The following is a 23452-nucleotide window of genomic DNA, read 5'->3' on the forward strand; positions in this document are numbered from 1 at the left end:
TTTTGAAATGACAGCCTCGCTCACCTAAGACGTTCACTTCCACCACTGCAGTGGCCCGACCACAGACGTTCACGGCCTCGATGATGTATGTGCCGGTGTCACTCCTCTTACTATCCATGATGGTCACTGTGGATTTCTTAGGAACATTTTCAATGGTGATTCTTTTGTCCTGCTTCAAAAGCATATCGGCCTTTGTCCAAGTTATTTTAGGTTCAGGTTTTCCAGTTACAGTGGCAGGAAGTTCAATTTTAGTTCCTGCTTTTACGGTGAGACCAGCGAGGAGCTTCACGTCAAGGAAGATTTCTGGGGCCTCTAAAATTGGAAAAGATTATTTATGATGTTAGCAAGTTCAAACAGAATTAAAGGCAGAGGCCTGGTTAATAACACAAAACCCCAACATACGTACCCTGTGTATCCACAGCCTGGATTTCATCTGTGGGTTTGCTTGGTTTGCTAGGACCTTGCCTGTTCAAGGCCTTCACGCGGTAGGCATACCATTTACCTTCTTCAAGACCTGTCACTTCCATTCTATTGGAAAACAAAATAGGATATTTTATTATAATGCGCATAACCTGTAGTGTTCATAATCTTTCTAAAATTCATACCTAATCTTAATATAATACTACTCCTTAAATTAATTCTGGATTCCTTCAGTATTGTAACTAATGAAAACCTTGGAGGGGGGATAAATTCAGCAGCACTTTTTAAAATTGGACAGGCACACCAGGGGAATTCTCAGTGAAAAAAAAGTAACAGGTTTTCTAAAAGAAAAACACTCATTTTAGTGAGGAAGATGAAACATTTACTTGTGTGCCATAATTCTAAAATAATTAAAAAATATATAAAATATAGATATTAAATATAAATATAAAATAAAAATATGTTATATTTTATTTATATAAGATAATTATAAATATAAAAATAAATATAAAAATAATTATAAAAACATACTTTGTTTCTGCAACTGGTTCTCCACAGGCAACCCATCGATCAGAGCCACGTGGACATTTTTCAACTATATAGCCTGTGATGCGTGAACCACCATCATGTTTAGGTGGATCCCATGTTAGAAAGATGCTGTTGGCTGTTCGATCTCTCCATTTAACATTCTCTGGTGGGTCAGGTACCGCTATAAACATTTTAAAGAGAGTCAGTCTTAGATAGGTCATCTATGAAATCTCCATATTGCCAACCGTGCCTTTCCCCCATAACTTCAATTCCAGGTCTAAAAGTGAAAATGGCATCAGAGGCTAGATAAGAAATCATCAAGGATGTACTCACTTGCAGGAACTGACATATTTACAGGTTCATCAACATATGCGGGTTCTCCAGGGCCACATTTGTTACGAGCACAGACTTTAAATAAATACTCTTTTCCTTGAACAAGATCAGGAACTGTGAATTCTAGGTCAGTCACAGAGTCTATAACCTGGGACAAAGAAATACAATTACTTGTTGCCCAAAAACCCTTTCCCTGAGTCAAAAGATTTTTATCATGAGTAGGGATACAAATAGAAATTGTTTTTGAATGATAAGGATTATTTCATATTAGGAAAAAAGTTGCAGAGAAGACATAATATTTGGACCTTAATATATTAAGGTGAAACTTTCATAGTCTATACACATTAAAAAGGTAGCAAATAAGGTATTGAGTCTTTCCTCTAGCTTGGACATTAGAAACACGATTTCAAAGTTTTTTTTTTTTTTTTTTTTTTTTTTTTTTTTACTTATTAGAGAGCGCTCCTGAGAGTGAGGAGGGGGAAGGGCAGAAGGAAAGGGAAAAGCAGGCTCCCCGCTGAGCAGGCAGCCCAATGCTGGGCTCCATCCCAGTACCCTGGGATCATTTGTCTTTGGCTCAGGTGCCAAACACAGATGCCTAACTGACTGAGCCACTTAGGTGCCCCCAGAAATATGGTTTTAAATCAAGGTAAAAAACAGTAATTAGTAAATAACAGTAATAAACTGAGAAGAAAAAAAAATGGTAGATTGGGCCAACTAAGATAATCTAGTGGAGTGAGAAGTCTGACCACCAGGGAATCAAGTACTTAGTGTCCTTAGAATGGCTTATAGCTTAATAGGACATATTGGGTACTCATCAGGTATCAAATGAATAGGTTTTTATTTTTTCGTAAAAACAGGAGAAAATTTGGTAAGGCACAAAATAAGGCAATTATACCACATTTTGGTTGAGCTACCTCAGAAAGCATTAGCATCAAGGCATTTTTAAAAAGTTTTTGGTTCTTTTTCAGCAAGGCAAAGTGAAACCATATAAACTATGCATGGCATCCCAGCATGCTGGGCTTTCCCCCACTCTTTTCTCCGGTGTTGGTGCATTGCTGCTCAAAACTCACTTTAGTCCATGTTTTCCGGCTGACTTCTCGTTTTTCAACAACATATCCAGTTAATGGACTTCCTCCATCATCATCTGGTGGTTCCCAAGTCAAATGTACTGAGTCTCTGGTTATGTCACCAAATTTCAGTTCTTTGGGTGCACTTGGGCGAGCTGAGAAAATGCAGTTAGAAATCAATATAGGTAACAGCTTGAACCAGTATTTCTTAATACTGTCAAATCACCTTATATAACACAAGTTTAGGTCCTTACCAATTACATTGACATCAATTTCTCCAGAAATTGCTTTCACGCGATTTTCTAATTTCAGTGTATAAATGCCCTTGTCCGGACGTTCACTTGGAGAAATGACAAGTTCAGCATAGGCAGATAAGGTTTTTATTTTCACACGGTCCCCTGCTTCTAGTACTTTATCTCCAAAAGACCAGGTTGCACTTGGCCTTGGATAGCCTGTACTTGGAACCAGGATCGTGATAGGATTCGGGACAATAACTTCCAGGCCATCTTTAAATGCACTTAAATCCATTGTTGGTTCAACTACCAAGAAGAAAAACTAATGAGTTTCCAGTAATGTATTAAGGCCCTCATACCCTGAAGTAGCTATGCGCTATTCCCAAATCTAAAAACAAAATATCCACTTACCAGATGCATCATCAGCAGTTAGAGGACCAAGAATTTCAGATGGATCTGAAACACCAGCTTCATTTTCTGCAGATACTCGATATAAGTATTTATTTCCTTTTTGTAATCCAGTAACCTAAAGTTACAAATCAATATTTGTAAAAACATGTACATTTAAGTCCATGATCATACACCGAGTATTTTTATAGGTGCAAATTCCCTACCTGGTAAGTCAGTTTAGGGACAAGTTTCTTATTGCAACGAATCCAATTATCTTTTCCTTCTTCACATCGTTCAATTATATAACCCAATATTGGGCTTCCTCCATCTTTCAGAGGAGGCTCCCATGTGAGCTGAACTGATGACTGAGTCTGATCTGAGGAAGTTAGGTTCACAGGAGGACTTGGTCTCTCTGGAATGGAAGAAAGAGTTGGAGCACACCATTTAATTCAGTGCCAATTCATTAATGTATAATCATTTCTATCAGCCCCGTTAAAATAATCAGGTTTGCTGAATTCACTAAGTAGGCACGGTCTGGATTTCTATGATTTTGTGCACATCTTTCTGATGTTCTACCTTTTGATTATTTTAATAGGCCTAATCTCTAGATTTCATAAAGTACTTATTTCCTTTTTTTTGATGGGCTTACCAATTGGATCAGCAACTTTGACAAAGGGCGTGGCCGCACTTGGTTTCCCCACTCCAATTCGGTTTTGGGCTCTGACCCGGAAACTGTACTCTTGTCCTTCCACCACATCAGTGACAGTTGCGGATAGGTCTTCAGCTCTTACTGTCATGGCAGTGTCCCATCTGATAGAAGTCTTATCTCTTAATTCAATAACGTAGTTTGTGATCACAGCTCCTCCGTCATACTCTGGTGGCTCCCATGTCAGTGAGACCCCAAATCTATTTATATCAGTGATGGCTACGTTCAAAGGAGGGCCTGGAACATCTGGATTTCATCACAGAAGAAAACACGGCTTTGGGTTAAATCAGGGATAAAAGCAAAGATGAGCTCGTTTGCAATTTACTTAAAAACTTCTTACCATATTTACTCCTTGCTTCTACAGGATTATCCGTTTCTACTGGTTCACCAGTGCCAACTCTGTTCCTTGCACTGACACGGAATAGGTACTCAACTCCACCTTTTTGTAGTCCAGTGACAGTAAACTCACAACTGTCTGCACGATCAGTCGCCAGAACCCACGTCTTCCTTTTGACGTCACGTCTTTCAACAACATAACCTATGATTTTGCTTCCACCATCAGTTAATGGCTCTTCCCAACCGAGGCTTACTTCACCATCAAATGTTTCTGTCACTTCTAAGTTACGTACTGGCCCTGGAACATCTGAAATTCATGTATAAAATTTTTCTTTTAGCGTGTTACCATGCTTTTAATTGTGCTTTGCCAATCAAGTCCAAGTGATGCAAGGGCTTACCAATAACTTTTAAATTGATGAATCCTTCTGCTTTTCCATGTTTGTTCTGAAGCACAATTTTATACCTTCCTTTGTCTCCTTTCTTAGCTTCTAAAATCCTGAAAGAAGTTTGTTCAGCTGTAGTATCAACAGTTTTTGAAGACAGAGGTTCATTTTCTTTAAACCACTCAGCTTCTGCTTTAGGGTAGGCATCATAGGGCACCACCATCGTCAGAGGCTGGCCAACATCAACCACAAGATCTTGATCATCTGTCTTGATTTTAGGTGCAGCTAGTGAGAAAAAGAACATGTGAATGCTTTTGAGTAATGTATTACAGTCCAGCTACACCATAGCTTCTTTACGATGTATTTGTTAGCAAATATTGGTTACATGACCTTGGAAGCACAGCACAATAACTTCAGAGCAGAGAGAGCTGCTTTTGCAAATTGTCAGACTTGAGATCAGAGGATGAAGAATGATATAAAACTGTAAAATCTCTTTTCTTTGCCAAAGTAATAACAGAGAACTAAATATAGTATGAAACATGTTTGTTTTTATAAAGTAGGCATGTCATACTTAGTTCAAGATAAACCAGACAAAATTTTTATGTGCAAGGGAAACAGTCACGGCTTTTTTAGAATGACAATCCGTAAGGATGTCTTGAAAGTTTGAGTCAGGATGAGAACAGACCTAAGAGGCTCCAGAGAGGTTTGGAAAATAGAAGAGACCAGTGCTTTCTCTAGGTCTGGGTTTTTGGGGATGACTTTGAGGGCAATACGTTAATTCTAGGAATTAATGAACAGCAACCATGAGCCAGTACCTGTTCAAGGTTCTAGCATGTAAAGAAGAATGCTATCGATGACCTCTAACTCAGGACACTTTGTGGTAAGAGACATTAGAATAGTTACATGTGGATAGAGCCTAGCAGAAATAAAAGGCTTTCACAAGCATTATCGCATTAATTGTGAAATCTGAAACTTAACAGAGTATCTGTGATATTGTGAGGATATCTGAAAATAAAAGAAAGGGATTTACCTGCCAGTTCAAGCTTAGCTCTGGCTTCTTTGTCTTTGGCAATAAATCTGTATTCACCCTGGTCACGAGGTTGAATATTACAAATCTGTAGCCTGTGTATCTTTCCTTCACTCATCATCTGGTGTTTGTCACCCTGAACAATAACCATGTTATTTCTTAGCCACTGAACTTCCACCTTATCTTTGTTGAGCTCAGCCCAAAAGACAACATCAGTACCAGGGGCTTCGAGAATATCTTGGGGAGGCCTGATGATCTCAACAGGGATTTCTGAAAAGAAAATATAAAATGAATACAAAGATGTTCATATTTGGGTTAATAACCTTTAAAAACTGGTACCAATACTAAAATTGTCCTTTCATTCAGTATGTACCTTCCACAAAAAGTCTGGCCCGAGTTTTTCTGTCTTCTACTCCACAAGCATATTCACATTCATCATCCAGCCTGCAGTCTTTTATAATGAGTCTATGTGTACGTCCATCTTTTTCAAATTTGTATCTAAGACAAGAGATCAAATTATTGGTTAGCTTGCATAATGATCACTAAATTGTCAAACATATACAGGTAGTTACAGAAAGAGAACTTAAGAGGCTTTCACTTACTTTTCGCCTTCTTTGATTTCTCTTCCATTTCTGTACCATTTCACATTTGCCTTCTCTCTGGAGAGCTGGCAAGAGAAGACTGCATCATCAAACTCAGTGACTGTCTGGTCTTCTAAGTGCTCTACAAATTCTGTCGGGGCTTCTATGATCAGAAGCTCAGCAACAGATTTATCTTGTCCAGCGGTGACCATGTATTCACCCTCATCAGGGAAGCCACAGTCTTTAATGATTAGAGAGTGCTTATATTTATCAATTCTGTATAAAACACGGTTGTCCAAAGGCACCTCTTCTCCATTTCTGGTCCACTTCAGTGTTACATTGAGGCGATTCACCTTGCACCAGAATGTGACTGTTTTCTTCTCCATTGTTTCAATATCTTTAAGAGGCTCAATTATCCTAAGGTCTTCCTCTGTTGTAAAGGAGAAGAATAATGTTGACTTGAACTGTGTTCATAATAGACGTTGACTTAAAAACTCTTGTTAATTCCGTTTAAGTGACTTACCTTCTACTATTAGATTAGCAGCACTCTTAACATTTTCACCTCTGTGATTGGTCAGAGACACACTATAATTGGCTTGATCATCTAATCGTGCATTTCGAATTCTGAGGGTGTAGACCAGGTCTTTTTGGAGAATAATGTACTTTGAACTATCAAATATGGCCTCTTCATTTCTGAACCATTTGGCCTTGGCACCTTCCGTATTGACTTCACAGTTGAAGACGACTTCTTGTTGTTCCTTTACACGAGTGTCCTTAAGAGGAACTATGATCCTGAGTTTTTCTGAAAGCAACAGACAATTCTTATAGTATGAAGAAGGACAAAAAAAGAAGAAGAAGAAGAAGAAGGAGAAGGAGAACCAAAGTAGAGACACATGTAAGTGAACCCACGAAGCCAAAACAGACCTACCAATTACTGTCAAGTGAGCTGCTGCTCTGGCGGCTCCAACCATGACTACGTAAGTCCCCATATCTTGTAATGTGGCATCTTTTACAACCAGGATCCTCTTTTTGCCATCAGCAATGATGTCATATTTGTCTCCAGATTCAAGTGTCTTATCATCCCTCTTCCACTGGACTTCAAAGCTTTCCTTTGATATAGAGCAGACAAATTCAGCCTTTTCTCCTTCAAGTACTTCAAGGTTTTGAGGCTTTGAGATAAATTCGGCAGCAAGTTCTGGAAAGAAGCAGGTGGGAGTATTAAAAACTTCAGCATTGGTACCTTAAATGCATCAAGTAGGAGTTCTTAAACTATGATGTAATTTTCATACCATGTACTTTGACTTTGCCATCAGTTCGCGAACTTGGGAGTCGGCAGTTGTAGCTGCCAGCATCCTCAAGATGAGCGTTCTGAATGGTCAGGATTCTCTTTCGTCCCTCGGTAAGGATTTCATATCTTCCTGTTTCAATGATCTCCTCATCCCCTTTGTACCAAACCACTTCTGCTCCGGGCTTGGAGACTTCGCAAACCAGTTTTATAGTGTCTGTTTCGCTAACTTCAACGTTGCCAAGATTTTTTGTAAAGACAGCTTCTTCTTCTGCAAGAGTAGCAACAAGAACAACGTTGAGTTAAACTGAAAATTATTTTTTTTTTCAAAACATATGCTTCTGCAAAGAAAGACTTCAGCCTTACCCAGTACGGTCAGCATGCCAGAAGTTCTTGCTGTCCTTACTTCGCAGGAATATTCTGCTTCATCATCCAGGAGACATTTGTTGATGACAAGAATGCGCACTGCTCCCTTAGATATGATGTCATATTTTTTGCCCTTTTTAATTTCAGCACCATCTTTAAACCACTGAACCTATATTTGAGATACATAGATACTTTTATCAATTTTCTTATTGTTCCTTCACATAAATGTCCTTAAGAGGAATTAGGCTTTTGAGTTTTTTTGAAAATCACCAACAGGACTATGGTGTGAAGAAGAACCAAAGTGGTAAATACAAATAACCTAAAGCCAAAAGGGCAGGAACAAACTTCTTCAGTTATTAAGTGAGCTGCTGTGGTGCTACTATCAGTTATTAAAGATAATGGGATCCTGTAAGTTTAGAGCCATTCAGGGCTTTAGATATCATGCAGATTAAGTCCTTTGTTTTCTGGATGTGTAAAAGGAGACTCAAAGTTGACTTGCCAATGGTTGTTAATGAGACACATGAAACTGCAGGTATTTGTTCATAGTCTAAGAACATAGCAATTTCACATGGCCCATAGCAATAATATCTGAATCTCCTGACTGTGAGTCCATTGTTTTTCAAGTTATAGTTGATGAATAATACTATAAAGAAAACAATGAAATCAAGTATGTATTTCACACCAAAGTAATAATATTTAATCTAAAGGCAAAGTGATACTCAGAGATAGGTTTGATTCACTTTCTTTTTTTTCCATTTTGTCTAGGCCAAAAGTAAACAAAGGTATCTGACAAGAGAGAAGTCAGACAGTCACAGACCTTAGCATTTTCTCTGGAAAGTTCACACTCAAACCGAGCCATTTCTTTTTCTTTAACTTGAAGATCGGTGAGTGGTCTTAAGAATTCCACATGAGGAGCTGTAAGAGAAGATCATCAGAATTCAAAATGAGGTTTATAACAATTTACTCTACATTACTGCGGTGTATATTAAGAAAAAAGTTAGTCTTTTGCAGGGCCTTTCCATCTTAATAGGCTATAACACACTTTGAAAGCACTTGGAGCTGCCATTCATGCATGATACTTTACTTTTGTATTTTACATATCCCTGTAGCTTTCATAAAACTATGTGGCATACTATATGTCCAGCTGATTATATGTCTATATCACCTATCGATCACCAACAAGGTTCTCCTGAATGACAGCTGAAAGAAAAATTCTCCTTGATACTGCTCCAGAGTTGAAAGCTGATATTGTCAAAGGAAACACCAGTAGCCAAGAAACATTATTTTATTTAAGGCAGGCTCCATAATCTTTGAGAAATGAGCAGAATTCAGTGATAATGCAGCTTGAAGTGCTATAGCCATTCTTGCCTATGGCTAAGAGGAAGGAGTCTGCAATTGAAATCACACATGCTTAGTTTTTTTTTCTTTTATCAGCTTCAAAGATATCACACATAAGTCAGGCATCTATTAGTGCAACAAGCAATGGGTTTTGTATGGGTGGCTGATTTGTTTTTTTATATTTTGTTTCATTTATTCCCAGAATAAAGTCAGCAGACGCGTAGGATCAGAGAGCTGCCTGCCCCCCTGTCCTTCCTTCTTTTAGGGCTCCTTGTGAGTCCTTCCCAGGATGATCGCTGTTGATCAGTGAAATTCTGGGACACAAATGCTGGCCAGTAGGCTTGAAGATATGCTCATGGTGGCTGAGCCTTCTTGGCGTGGCAACAAAGTAGATGACAAGGGGATGAAGGAGACCCAAGAAGCTACTCCCTCATTAGCTAAAAGCAGAGCGACCACAAAGACGAAAGAATAAAACAGTACAAGATGCATGAAGCACAATCAAAGCCACTATTTTGTAGCTGTTGACAGATGGGAAGCCACTAAACCAAAGAGCAGCTACTGCACAAAAATACACACTGAAAAATGTTATCACTGGACAAATGAATGAAGGAAGAAAGGAGCTAGCATGTGACATTTCGAAACAAGATGTATTTTTCACCAAAGGAAGAAATAATGCTAAAAACCACTAGCGTTCTCTTCATTCACAGGACTCCAAGAATCCAGGCTTCACGCCACCTTATTATCCTTTATTTTCAGAGATAGCATTATGTGAGTGGGTCTTATATTACAGCGGACTTTAGCGTAATCCTATTCAAACTGAAATTTCATGCTCATTTTCTCGTTGTTCCTCACACCTGAGAATTCATTTCTTTCCAAGTGGAAATTGCTTGCATTTCTTTCTCTCCTTTTTTTTTTTCTTTTTTAAAATCATGACTCCTTTCTCGTCTCTTCCATTCAATGTGTCCTTATCTGTCTCAGGATATTCCTATAGTAGCTTTACCCCCGTAGACAACGAGCACCTCTACTCACTAGTCAGAAGCATAGTGAGAGTGATCAACATGTCCTTATCAGACCAGATGTAGTAGAACGACTTTTTTCTTTTCTTTCCTTTTTTTTTTTAAACACATAAAGGATCAGGTTATGTCACTATTGATACTATAAGTTGCCAAGAAAGCAGTTAGGCCAAGAAGGGCATGCAAAAGGTGGCAGGGCTTTTTTGTTGTTGCTGTTGTTGTTATCAAAGAGTTGCAAATGAAAAGTCCCGTGTAAGAAGAATACTTACGCACGACGTTCAGGTTACAGGAAGTCTTAAAATCCTTAGCATCACAAGTGTACTTTTTAATATCCTCTGGGGTACAGCCGTGTATAATAAGTTTTCTGACCCTGCCATCAGCCACAATTTCATACTTCTTGCTTTTGAGAATTTCTGTCCCGTTTTTGAACCATTTCACCTTAGCATTTTCTCTGGATACTTCACACTCTAGAACTGCGGTGGCTTCTTCTTCGACCGTCTGGTCCTCAAGAGGCTTAGTGAACTCAACGGGGGGTTCTGAAAGAATCACACTAATTAGCCAAGGTAGTTTTCCTTTCCTTCTCCAAGACTTTGAGCACCTCCTCAACTTTCTTCTGAAATTGCCAGGGCTTTTTCTGTTTTTAAATTTCATTGTACGTTTTGATTCCACTTGGATGCTTTCCTCTAATAATGATGTTTCATCATTATTTGTACATACAGAGGAAAGGTGTTGTCTTAAACAATATGAAACATCAAGGACGTAGTAGCCGAGCCTTGGTTAATAAAGTGATAGATACCCTGTTTGATAATAATTCTTCCTCAAGCCATTTATTGAAAGCAACATAAACGGGGGGACAGAAAGAGGAAGTAAAACATATTCTAGTCCATTTTGACTCTTTGTTTTTTAAATAGCCTGTGAACTATTTCGTTAAGCCAAAAAGTAAAATTTGGATATTTGATGGATTTTAATCATCTGTGGTACTCATCATAATTGAGAGTTGACATCATTTATGAACCTCTGCAGTATGCATGTTTTTAAAAATAAGCCTTGTAATTACCTTTCACGAAGAGATTGGCATGAGTTTTGAAATCTTTTGCTCTTAGTTGGACTTCTCCAGCATCTTCTAACTTTACATCCCTTAGAGTAAGTGTATGAACTTTTCCTTCTGAACGTGGGACCACCTAGTGTTTTTATTAAAAAAAAAAAAGTACAGTTTAAGACTATATGAAACAGCAGTTCAATACATACATAGGTACAATTAACTCATTTAGGTAAATAATTTGAAATAGTGCTTTCCAAGTTGTATAATCATATATAGAGCAATATGCCTTTGAAAATGATTTTAACCAGTAGTTTGGAATCTTTTAAGGAAGTTTTAGGCTTTCCTAAGTACCTTTACATAATTATTGGGTGGCCTTTTATATTGAAATACCTAGGCAAATTTCTGTTTATACTTCTGTATATGTATTTATATAGATAGGTAAATATTTTCTTCCATTTCTGCTACTGAGTTTATATATATGATAGAACTTAGAAAAGCTAAATCATGAAAGGAAGGAAAAAATTACTGCACATAGTAAGTGGCAAATCATGATCTTAGAATATCAAGACAAATGCTGCCATCACTGTTAATATTTGGATGAGAAATTCTTGTTGTAAATGCAACCTTAGGTGGTTTGAAGAGAGAGTCTGTAGGAAAATGAATTGTCCAAACCAGTATACCACGTTGATATGTGCTGTCATTAGGGCCCATAATTGTGGCTTAGCACAATTAAAAATCAGCCTGCAGACAGGGCCATCTTCGCAGTAATAACGCTAAGACGATCAGGGCTTTTTCTAGTTCTGCAGGAGGAAAGTCTGCAAGATCCTGTGCCCTGTCACCGAGATCGATTTTGCACTACTTAAGAGTTCATTTAGAGTTAAGAGTAATGTAAAATTTTTTCCCAGTGAAACTATTTATTATTCTGGTGTGAAAGAAGAGGTCAAGAATAAAGTTTCATATGAAGATTTTCCTTAATGAAGGGCATGGCTGCTAATACAACGACCTTAATAATTGAGAAAGGTCGAAAACATAATAAGGGAATACAAACAGACAGGAGAAGGTAATTAAGATACGTCCTAGCATCATAGCTACTTATTCAACATGGTGCTTGAATGGGAAAAAATTGTTTTTGTCATGATATTTCAAAATAAATTTTGGACTGTGAATTAGGGCTATTCTTTTAAAGTATTTCAGATTCCAACCAATCCACAGATATAACTTATTGGTTTACACATTGTTTTATCATTTAAATTCCTCTGAGGCTGCTCTAGAATATTCTGTTACCAAGAATTTGTCTCAGAACAGTGGTTCTCAATAAATAGCTCAATAAATAAATAAATACAATGAACCCTGTTTATGTTAAAAAAGGAAAAACTAAGCTGAATTTTCTGGTGGCTTATGTTTGTAAGGATAATGTTAAGAGATGATCCTTTTAAAATATTGTTAACCTATCATGGATGCAAATTGCTGTAATAAGGCATATGACTGTGACCAAGCTGTTTAAGCTTAAATTCGTAATTATTAAAAGGCCAATTAGGACTTAGCAGTGCTTTCTCAGACTGATGGCCAAAGTGGGAGTGGGACTCATTTTCTCTAAAATTTTCTTTTTTGATTTCCTGTTCCAATCACCTGTATTTGTTTAGTGTAGTTTTGGAGGCTAAACATTTTGCAAACCGAAGTTGAAAGGCCTGAATTAAATTGGCATTAGCAAATTTGTTATGAGAGATTTAAACAAAACCTGTAAAATGTAATAAATGACTTTATTACTTCACAGTTATATTTAATTTTTTTTCTAGATTTTATTTATTTATTTGAGAGAGACAACATGAGTGCTGGTGGGGGCAGTAGGAGACAGAAAAGCAGATTCCCCAGTTAGCAGGGAGCCCAATGAGGGACTTGATCCCAGGACCCTAAGATCACAACCTGAGCTAAAGGCAGATGCTTAACCAACGGAGCCACCTAGGAACCCCTCTTTAAGTTCTTTTATAAGAGAGACATAGAAGTAATACAAGAACAAGTTCAGAAACAACTGAAATGTTTTGGATGGCTAAAGTAAAGAATTAAAATTCTTATGCCAAAAGAGACACAAGGAGGCCCCAGAGAATTGTAGTAAGGTGATCTTTTTTATTCCCAGAAAGAAGTTTAGTGTATAAATATATATATACACACACACAATGTGTATATACATTATATGCATTATATATACATACATTTTATATATATACATTATATGTATATAATGTATATATATATAGTCTTTTTTAAAATAAAAGAAGTGTGGATAAATTTTTTAGGAACCTACATTTCAAATAAAATAGTAGAGTTTTTTTTACATTAGAACTAATGAGACTGATCTTTTAATTTAAAAAGCTCTCAATTTGACCAAAAGATACTCAGTAGCAAAAGAAAAATATTGTCCTTAAGCCGTGTTCCTCTATTGAAATCTTGAGTTTACAAATGTCCAAAGGATCTCGAAAAGTCAATCAGTTCTCTGCATTTGGACATGAAAACAATGAAACCACACTTCATAGGACAAATGTACATTTCAAAAAAGAAGAGCAAATTTGAAGGTGGAGATGCCTTTATCACCAAGTTCAGTATTTAGAAGACCTCGCTGCAGGGGAAGTGTCCTCACATGTAACTTAATTCTCATGCTGCCATTTGAATGCACAGAGCCTTTTACTGTCCTTGGTAAAAAAAAAGAGACTGGTTGGCCAGCACTGTCTGTGTAACAGGCGGACTTTGTTACTGAATTCCCCTTTAATTGCTCTGGTAGAACACTTGTTTTTTTGTTTGTTTTACTACAGTTGTCCAAAGGCATTTGCCTTCTTATTCATTACTTTACTCAACTTTGTGGCTCTTTGTTACCTGAATCCCTTTTAAATTATATCCCTTCACCTCTTAAAAGTTTGATTTGTATTGAAGCCATGATGCCATCTTCAATATTATTTTTTTAAATATTGGGGAAAAAAATGTCCTAGAATAATGTACTGCCCTATGCTTTATTTCCAACCCATGCTGGACATTCTCTGTAGGTTTTATTCCAAGAATTCAAAAAAATGGAGAATTATCAAGATAATTTAAACATACAGACTGTTATGGGAGACAGAAGAGATAGCTCAATTTAGGGAAATTGTATTTTGGGTCTATCTGAATGGTCATCTCAATTTTTACTTACGGCCAAATTTTGGGCAAAGAAGAGCTAACACTGAGAGCTGGTTATTTCCTCAAACTTAATGTATATTTGCTCACGCATGTGGATAACCTCAGAGCCCTCCTTCTTGTCACAACTGTCAGCTGCACTGTAAATAGTCCACTTGGCATTCTGGAATTTGCACAGCTCAAAGTACTTGAGGGTTAAAAATAGCTTTGGAAAAATAACTGAGCAAATCTGCCCAGAAGTTATCTCAACTACTCGATCAACTGCCTGAAATGGAATTTCCATCTTCTCTTCTTAATCCCCTTATATGCAGAACACTAGAGAGCAGGGAGAGAATTAGTCACAAAACTTAATGTGGGCTGTTGTTACAAGGCATCTCTGATCAGAAGGCCTTTTTGATCCCTCGTGTCTTCTGGTTAATCAAACAAACTATCACTGATAGCTAATCAGCGTTTGCCTTTTCCTCAAAAAACGAAAAACCTTATAGTACTTAACATTTTTATTTCCATTTCAATAAAAATACCATCAGGTTAAATCCAACAAAGATGTGATGCATCTGCTTTACAATTTCGGCAGAAATCAGGCTAGAGTAGGGATGGGGAAGGGAAAGGATGAAGAAGGGACACTAGAAAGAGCAAAGACCAGGAACATACAGGTGAAGAGAGCATGAGAGAAAAAGGAAGAGCAGGTCACGGCAACCACACGCCTGCTTTTTACCTTATCGCTGGGCTCGAGTTTCTTCCCTTTGAGATACCATTCCACCGGGATATCCTCGTAAGAGAGCTCGCAGTCAAAGGTGGCTGTCTCCCCTGCGGTCACCGTGACATCCTTCAGAGGCCTCAGAAGACCAATTACTCGTGCTTTGCGAGAAGAAGGAAATAGCTCAGGATCACTCATTTTGTAATTCCAAAAGAATAAATACACTTAATTACTAATCTTCACGGTTGCTCTCTTCAGGAAGGAAAGAGCTGCAGGACTGGCCACTGGTTTAACTCTCATGTGAACGTGGCCCCTTGGTGCCGAGAGGGGGAGAGCTGATGGCCGGAGGGTGGGGATTTGTAGGGGCCCTTTCGTGGTGATACACGAGGTCAGCAAGAAATCTGTGCTGCATCTGTCTCTCTGCCAGGCATCAAGTTCCTCTTGCTACATGTGGTATGTGACTTCCAAAATAACTAACACTGTGATTGGGAGAGGACAGGGGCCCTGAGATCACATAGCCTGTCCATATCCATCAAACACTTTGCACCTTCCAAAAATGTTAGCTCATGCACCCCACCTCCCTTCTTGAGCCTGAGGTGCCCACACAGCTGAGTTTTTCTGTAGTGCTATAGTTGAACAGCCATCGAGGGATGTGGTCTTTCGGAGCGCTGAGTTAGACTCTCGTGGCATGCATTACTACTCTGAATGGAAGGAGGACACAGCAGGAGAATATGACTTGCTCGATTTTCTTTTGTTCCAAGGGCAAGCAAGGTCAGAGAAATTTCCAAAACTTTGGAATTTGAACCTTGTGTATGGTAGGATGTCAAAGAAGTAAATGCAAGAAAGCCAGTTTCTGGATTCAATAATGTTTTCTAATTCATTAAATCATTCCAATTAATGTTACATTCATTTTCTGCAAAAGCACATCCTTTCTTTTCACCAGAAACACATCCGACTTACGTTTCACTCGGAGGTGGGCACTAGATTTCACATTGGCAGCTTGGAAATCCACCCCGCCAGTCTGGTCCAGGCGGCAGTTGTGCAAAATCAGGAAGTGCATTTTGCCTTCTTCCTTGATCTCACAATCCTGTGCCAAGAGAGAAAAAAAGGTTTCGTAGGAAACAATCTTTGGTATTTTCTTCTGAGGCCATCCTCGCTTAATGAAAGGAACATTACAAATAATTAGCAGGGAGATTTGATATAATTTTAAGCTCTTTTTTATGAAATAAAGTCTGCAGGTACTATCAAAAAAGCAAGATGCATTCTATCTGTGCAATTCGGAACCAACTAGCAGCATCGTGGGGTACCTACGACCTTATACCACTATGCTGCGTCAAAAAGAAGGCAAATGTGTAGTCTGTGCGCATTTGTAGATCCCAGTGTCTCTCTTTGGCTTACGGCCTGATAGAGAACCCAATATCATGTTTTAAATGCCCTGCACGCACTCTGACTTTTTGCCTGTCCTTTTTATTTCACACAGCTCTGCTAGGTGTTGACAAGTTCAGAAATAGCCTCACAGGTGTTTGGAGTAGTGCCTCTCCCTTGAGTTTCCAGTTGGCATGGATATCCTCCTCAGAGATTTCGGTTTCAAAGCGGGCCGTCTCAGTCTCCATCACCTCCACACTGTGCAGAGGCCGCACCAGCTTGATCTCCCGATCTAGAAAAGGGAAGGGGCGGCATGGGTCATCGGCCTCTGGCAGAAACAACCCCGGCGGCTTCAAGAGTGGAACTCACAGAAATCTCCTCACCTTCGATGTTAAGCTTTCCTGAGGTCTTATCTGTGCCACAGTCGCAGGTATACTGTCCAATATCCGATTTCAAGGCTTTCTTTAGGATGAGTATGCGCTTCTTGCCATCTGCCTTAATAACTACATTTTTAGATGGCTCTATTTCCTTCCCATCCTTAAACCATTTCACCGGTGCGTCTGCTTTGCTAATTTCACACTGTAGAACCACTTCATCTTTCTCTACGCCAGTGTAATCTTGAAGCTTTCCGGTAAAGTATGGATCTCCCTCTGCAAGTGAAGTATAAGGGAAACATTTCATTAACCACCAAGGAAATGCAATCCCTGGGAATGTTCAAGAGGCAGCTCACAGAGTTCTGGGTATACTTTAAAACTGTACCAAGCTTTCACTTATTTAACATGTTTATGTTCAGAAGTTCTCTATATGTTAGCAAGGGAACCAATGCATGTGATTTATCAAGAACTAATCCATATATCTTATATTTTGAAGTATGTTATTGACAGTAGTTTGAAAGACACTATGAAATTTAGCTTCAAATATAATGACGTGTTCCTTCATGACTCAGCTAAATTTCTAATTCCTTAGCAAATCCATTATGTCCATCTTTAAGCTTTCAGATTCACATTGTTAGTTTTTCTTCTATCAATAGTTTGCCATTTATAGTTTCTAGATATGTTAGACTTCGTATGTTACATACTTGATATAAGGGGCCAAGAGAAACAATGACTTTTATGACTATAATTTCCATGTTTTCTCTCTTATTAGAAATTTGAAAACACTTTTCTGAAATCATTTTGATAAAGTGAGGAGATGGGAAGTATTTATAGCCCTATTTTAAACATGACAGGGCTCAATAGTTAAGAGTTTTATTTCTGATCTGAACTGGCTATTTTGTGAGCCCGAGTCTTCATTACTTGAAAGTCCCCCATATTTTTAGGTAAAAATATTTTAGAAAGACGCCTGACAATGTGATAGTTTTCAAGGACAGGGGCTGCTTCCATGCAATATAAACCCTTGGAAGACTGTTTTATATAATAGATACTCCACAAATTTCTGCTGAGTTTAATGTAATAAATAGAAAAAAAAGCACCTACCAAGCACTGTGAGTTTAGCTTCTGAACTTAGCCCCATAGCTTCCACTTTAATTTGAGAGGTATCATCGATAGTGAGGTCTCTGAATGTGATGGAATGAGTCTTCCCTTCATCGTCCATCCAGACCGACCTGCTGGTGTGTAGGCGCTGGTCGTTCTTGAACCACTTAACCCGGATGTTATCGTGGGACAGATGCACAGTGAATACAGCACTCTCCCTCTCTTTGGCTGTTACATCCTTGAGTGGGGTGAGGAATTTGAGTCGGATTCCTATCCAGAAAAGAAAATCTCATTAATTCCTGCCCTTCAGGAGGAACTACAAAAAAGCAAAAGAAAAAAAAAATTAAATGTGATCTATTTCATAAAGAATATTTACCTTCAATGATCAGTTTGGCACTTGTGTGTTTATCTTCAGCTTCAAACATGTATTTTCCTTCATCTTCAAAAGCAGCTGACTTGATCACCAAGGAATGTTTAGTGCCGTCCTTTATCAGCTCAACTTTGTCATCACCTGTGATTTCCTGGGTTCCTTTCAGCCAACGGAATGTTTTCGGCTCCCTTGACACTTCGCACTCAAACTTCGCCTCATCTTTCTCAAAGACTTTAACGTCACTGAGAGGCGTGATGAAGATGAGTGGCAGTTCTGCAAAGAGAGAACAGGGTGGATGAAGCCAGATTATGCTTCCGTTCATGACCCCCAATCAGGTCAGGGTCTCGAAGTCTTGCAAAGAAAATAACAAAAGGGTGGCTGACAGGCGGAGCATACCTTTCACTTTCAGATTGGCTGCAGATTTGGCATTGGCAGCCTGGAAGGAGACCTCCCCTGTCATATCCAGCTGGCAGTTGTAAAGGACCAGAATATGCTTCTTCCCATCTTCAATGATCTCACAGTCCTATTTGCAGTGAGAGGGAGAAGAAGGACAGAGCAAGAAGAATGTCATTGTCATAACTGGTGATTCCTACCAATCATCCAGACATTTTAGGCCCAAAGTCTATCTTTTTTCACCCCAAACAACCGAACAAGCCCCTGCCTGTGTGATCGAATGATCTTGACTTACAGGAGAAGCAGTTAAAGGCTCTCCTTTTAACTTCCACTGGCCGTGAACATCTGGTTCAGAAAGTTCAATTTCAAAGCGAGCTGTTTCACCGACAAACAATTCTACTCCATACAGAGGTTTTTCCACTTTTATCAGTCGGGCTGAAAGTACACAGAGTTTCATTGGGATGACTGAACAAATACACTTTGTGTACACATAGGGGGAGTTGAAAAATTCTGAGCAACTCACCCTCAACGTTAAGATTTGCTTTTGTCTGGTCGGTGCCGCAGTCACACATGTATTCGCCTTTATCTTTAAGGTCTGCCTTTTTGATTTTTAGGACGCGGCGCAGGCCATCCGACTTGATAGAGTATTTTGTTGAAGGTACAATCTCTTCACCATCTTTGAACCATTTCACTGGCACGTCTTTGCTCACTTCACACTTCAGAATAATCTCATCCTTCTCGACTCCAGTTTTGTCGTGATTTCACAGTGAAATAGGGATCGGCCTCTGGAAAAGCCAGTCAGCAGATCATCAGGAGAATGTGAAGATTAAAGTTTACTGGAATCACAAGTGGCAAAATACGCAAAGACCACCCCCTCTCACCATCCCCAGACTGGCTATCTAGTCATCATTGGTCATGTTTACCTAAGACCTTCAGGTTTGCGGTGGAGCTCAGGTCCTTAACTTGAGCTTTTATCTGGGATATATCATCCAGTGTCACTTCTCTCATTTCCAGTTTGTGAGTCTTGCCCTCAGATGAGATGAGTACGGTTCTGCTCGTGTGGAGTTTGGCATCATTTTTGAACCAGACTACGTGCATTTTTTCATGAGAAAGCTCACAAACGAAAGTTGCTGTTTCGCCCTCTTTCACTGTTTGGTCTTCAAGAGGCGATATGAATTTCAACCTTATACCTGCAGTGTAAACATGGAGAATGTGCTTAGAAACACAGTTTACCTTTAAAATAGTCCACTCTAATCTGCCAAGGTCAAAAGGATCCCTTTTGCATAGTGTTTATTTATTCTTTTCAAATGGATCTATCCTCCATTAAAAAAAAATTAAGGGGCTTCTTTTGGTGACAATGTGACAGCAAAGTTGTGGTGCCCATTGTCACTTATCCCTATTAGAACTTGGTGTTTGTGGCATAAGCCTTAAGAGTTGGCTTTTCTTTCGGTAACACAAGTACCTGACTTCAGCTCTGCCTGCTAGGCATCTACCTCAGAGATGGCCATCTTGCATATACACGTTGCCAGCCACAGGGCCGGAGCAGGAGCCAGGCTGGGCCCCTCCCCACCATGCCCCACAGGCCCCTCTGTGTCTGAGACCTTGGTTGATTTTGATAACTGACCACTTGGGCAGCTTGTTTTTTTTTTTTCCCCTTCCCTCACTTTAACTTCCTGCTCTTATGTTTTAAATTCACCACAAGGAGTAGTAAGCCCATAAACCATAGACCCCGACCCTCAGCCACAATAAAAACGGAACCCCAGGCCCAGTCTCTACCACTCACCCCCTCCTCCAAAACAAAACAAAACAAAACAAAAACAAAACAAAACGAAATGAAACGAAACAAAAGGAAACCAAAACCAAAAAACCCCTGGCTCTGTGGCCCCAGGAGTGCTATGTAATTTCCAGGTCCTCTAAATNCTCTCTACCCCTCACCCCCTCCTCCAAAACAAAACAAAACAAAACAAAACAAAAACAAAACAAAACGAAATGAAACGAAACAAAAGGAAACCAAAACCAAAAAACCCCTGGCTCTGTGGCCCCAGGAGTGCTATGTAATTTCCAGGTCCTCTAAATAATAAACCTTGTCTCTTTCAACGTTTCCTGATGGTTACTGTTGAGGGCATCTTGCAAGCATAGTAAGAACCACAAGGGTTGGTCCAGCCACAATACCTGTTCTCGATAGGCTGAGAATGGCCCACAAAGCATTCTATCTTTAAAGTTGTATGTTCGTGTGCTTAATGTGGGATACTATAGCCAGATCTCGTCAGCTCTTACCTGTAACAAATAATCGTGCTGAGCTCTTCTTGCCCGCCACCTCAGCAGTATAAACCCCTTCGTCGCTAAACTGAGAATCATTGATGACAAGAATGTGTTTCTTTCCATCAACAATGATATCAAACTTGTCAGATGCCTTGATTATATCAGGTCCTTTAGACCATATCACATTCGCCTCTCGAGTGAGGACACATTCAAATCGAGCTTGTCGCCTTTCTGGAACAGTGACGTCCTTCAGGGGCACAGCAAAGTCAAGTTCGATTTCTGAAAATCAAACATTAAGAATGAGGTTTCCAGAATCCAAGGGGCTGTGAAATGAAGTCGAGTCCACCCCATGTGTTCTAAAAGCCCATACCTTTTACTGTCAGGATGGCAGTGGTAAACGCATTAAGTGCCTGGTAAAGGACTTCTCCAGCTTGGTCCAGTTTGACTTTGTGCAAAGTTAAGAAGCGTTTTCCACCTTCCGCTTTGATTTCACAGGTCTGGAAAATAATGGTCTTGGTTAGCACTTGAATGAGGTAAGTTCCCGCGAGGAGAAATGTTTCAGATACACATGTCTACAGATGTCTTAAAAACTACTACTAATAAAAGTGAGTAAAAATGTCTAGTCATAAAATATTAAAAAATTGCCAGAGCTGTCCACAAACAGTGCATCAAAGTTCTTCCCCTCTTTGAGACTTCAGAATCCTGAAAGAACTCTATCGTCATTGAAATGTGAATGTCAAACTGAAGACAGAATGTGGATATTTTATGTGACTGACAACTTAAGATGGGAAGGGACTCACAGGTGAAGGCCGAAGAAGTTCTCCCTTCAGTTTCCACTGTCCAGGAATGTCTGCCTCTGAGATTTCTGCATCAAAGCTTGCACTTTCTTTCTCATAAATGGTAACGTCCTCTATTGGTTTAAGCAATTCAACTTCACGATCTGTATTGGTCAGGGATGAAAAATCATAATGCTTTTAACAACCTAATGACACTGCTGTCTTTTTTTTTTCTTCCTTTTTTTTTTTTTTGGTGTGTTATTTTGCCTTAATCACACACAAAACCTAATCTTTTAGAATATAAGGAAAGACTTTTATACCTCCAAGTGTCAGCTTCGCGGGGTATCTCTTCCCTTCAATTTCCACCGCATATTCATCAATATCTTCTGGTGTAGCATTCTTGACTTTGAGGAATAGTTGTTTTCCTTCTCTGACTATCTCAGTCTTATCATTCGGTTCCAACGGGATTTCATCATATCCTTTGAACCACTTAATGTTTGGAGTATCCTTTGCTATTACACAGCTAAAAACAGCCGTCCCCTTCGGTTTCACATGCTGATCTCGTATTGGTTTCACCAGCCAGTCTCTGATGACTTCTGCACGAAAATGAGGTCAGAAAAAAACAGTCATGATCTGAACAAGTAATAGCAGTAACGTCCTTAGTAAATTTCAGAAATAGAAAAAAATTCTCAAAACTGGATATAATTAACTTGCTATGATGGGTTGCTATTCCCCCATCTTAGATAAGGTACAAGGCTGGGAAATAAAATTCTCTCTTCCGTTTTGTTAACATAATAATAAGTACCAATAAGTATAATAAGCAAAACACAATTTCCCAGCCAAGTACTAACCTACTACTTTGACGCAGGATGAACATTCCAGGTTGTTGGCATTTTCCACAGTAACTGTGTATGTTCCAGCGTCTTGGTCATCTGCGTCATTGATGGTCAGGGCTCGCAACAAGCCAATGACGCCGGGCACAATCTTGCCAGGTTTCTCCACCACAATCTTCCCATCCTTCCTCCAGACGACATCGCGTTCTTTGTTTAACTCACAGCTCAAGTACAGCGGCTGTCCTTTGACCACTGTGACTTCCTCTTCAAGTGTTTTCACGAAACGCACAGGAAGTTCTGTGGAGAATTTCGGTATTAAAAATCTGCAAAGACTTTTTAATATACATACAATCTCTTCAATGATAAAAAACTTGGAAATGAGAGGTTTTGGCTCAAGTTACAATAAAAATTAGGTTTGTTGTGTTAAAGTTTAATAGGGATCATATTCAGCAGACTGGAAATTACCTTCTACAACAAGTTTAGCTGTGGAGGTCTTTTCCTTATTTCCCAAACGTAAAACACAGGTGTATTCGCCGGCATCAGAGAGCTGGACATCCATGATATGCAGCTTTCTGTCTTTACCATCTGCGATGAATCTGTGCTTTGGGCTCTCACGGATATTGCTACCATCTTTCATCCAGCTCGTAATTGCAGTGGAGGGGGAGACTAAACATTCAAAGATGGCAGAAGACCCCACTGACTCTGCTTCAGTCAAGACGATGTCTTTGATTTCTTTCACAAACTTCAGGGGCACAGCCTTTAGCTGGTAAGTGAATGGGGCTTCATCAGGAGGCTTCTCGCCACCACTTCCTGGTCTTAACTTTTTCCTTTCAGCTTCTATTGGTGAAGGAGTCTTTTTGGCGACACCTAATTTAAAAGAAAGTTAAACGTGGATTTAGCATTTTCATAAGGGTCAGAAGGGCATACTTGGCTGCCTTCTCGATGGAACCAGTGATAGCACAACTGGAAGATGAGAACAGAAAATGAAAGAGCAGGCAAATTGAAAGGCCAATTGAATTTATACTGCCTTCTTTCGGATAGGAAAGTGAGCTAGCATAAGGAATCCATGAATAA

At 39.2% G+C, this 23452-nt stretch overlaps 1 protein-coding gene across 1 annotated transcript in view; it reads right to left on the reverse strand.

Moving 5' to 3' along the window:
- The window catches only part of TTN (titin), a 271544-nt gene that overhangs the window by 87314 nt on the left and 160778 nt on the right, over positions 1-23452 (reverse strand). Inside the window, 38 exon segments of the mRNA XM_034654809.1 lie at positions 25-312; positions 407-528; positions 952-1129; positions 1282-1429; positions 2352-2503; positions 2603-2887; positions 2993-3107; positions 3196-3383; positions 3621-3923; positions 4018-4320; positions 4412-4681; positions 5427-5693; positions 5797-5921; positions 6026-6434; positions 6528-6806; positions 6933-7199; positions 7294-7560; positions 7656-7824; positions 8473-8570; positions 10276-10542; positions 11064-11187; positions 14926-15068; positions 15868-15994; positions 16425-16564; positions 16656-16922; positions 17748-18014; positions 18121-18387; positions 18511-18637; positions 18803-18942; positions 19031-19266; positions 19268-19292; positions 19431-19697; positions 20785-21048; positions 21140-21266; positions 21570-21709; positions 21866-22141; positions 22397-22675; positions 22844-23245. Coding sequence (XP_034510700.1) covers positions 25-312; positions 407-528; positions 952-1129; positions 1282-1429; positions 2352-2503; positions 2603-2887; positions 2993-3107; positions 3196-3383; positions 3621-3923; positions 4018-4320; positions 4412-4681; positions 5427-5693; positions 5797-5921; positions 6026-6434; positions 6528-6806; positions 6933-7199; positions 7294-7560; positions 7656-7824; positions 8473-8570; positions 10276-10542; positions 11064-11187; positions 14926-15068; positions 15868-15994; positions 16425-16564; positions 16656-16922; positions 17748-18014; positions 18121-18387; positions 18511-18637; positions 18803-18942; positions 19031-19266; positions 19268-19292; positions 19431-19697; positions 20785-21048; positions 21140-21266; positions 21570-21709; positions 21866-22141; positions 22397-22675; positions 22844-23245 — 8118 coding nt within the window.

The sequence above is a fragment of the Ailuropoda melanoleuca genome, chromosome 2 (assembly GCF_002007445.2).
Source record: "Ailuropoda melanoleuca isolate Jingjing chromosome 2, ASM200744v2, whole genome shotgun sequence".
NCBI classification, from domain to species: domain Eukaryota; kingdom Metazoa; phylum Chordata; class Mammalia; order Carnivora; family Ursidae; genus Ailuropoda; species Ailuropoda melanoleuca.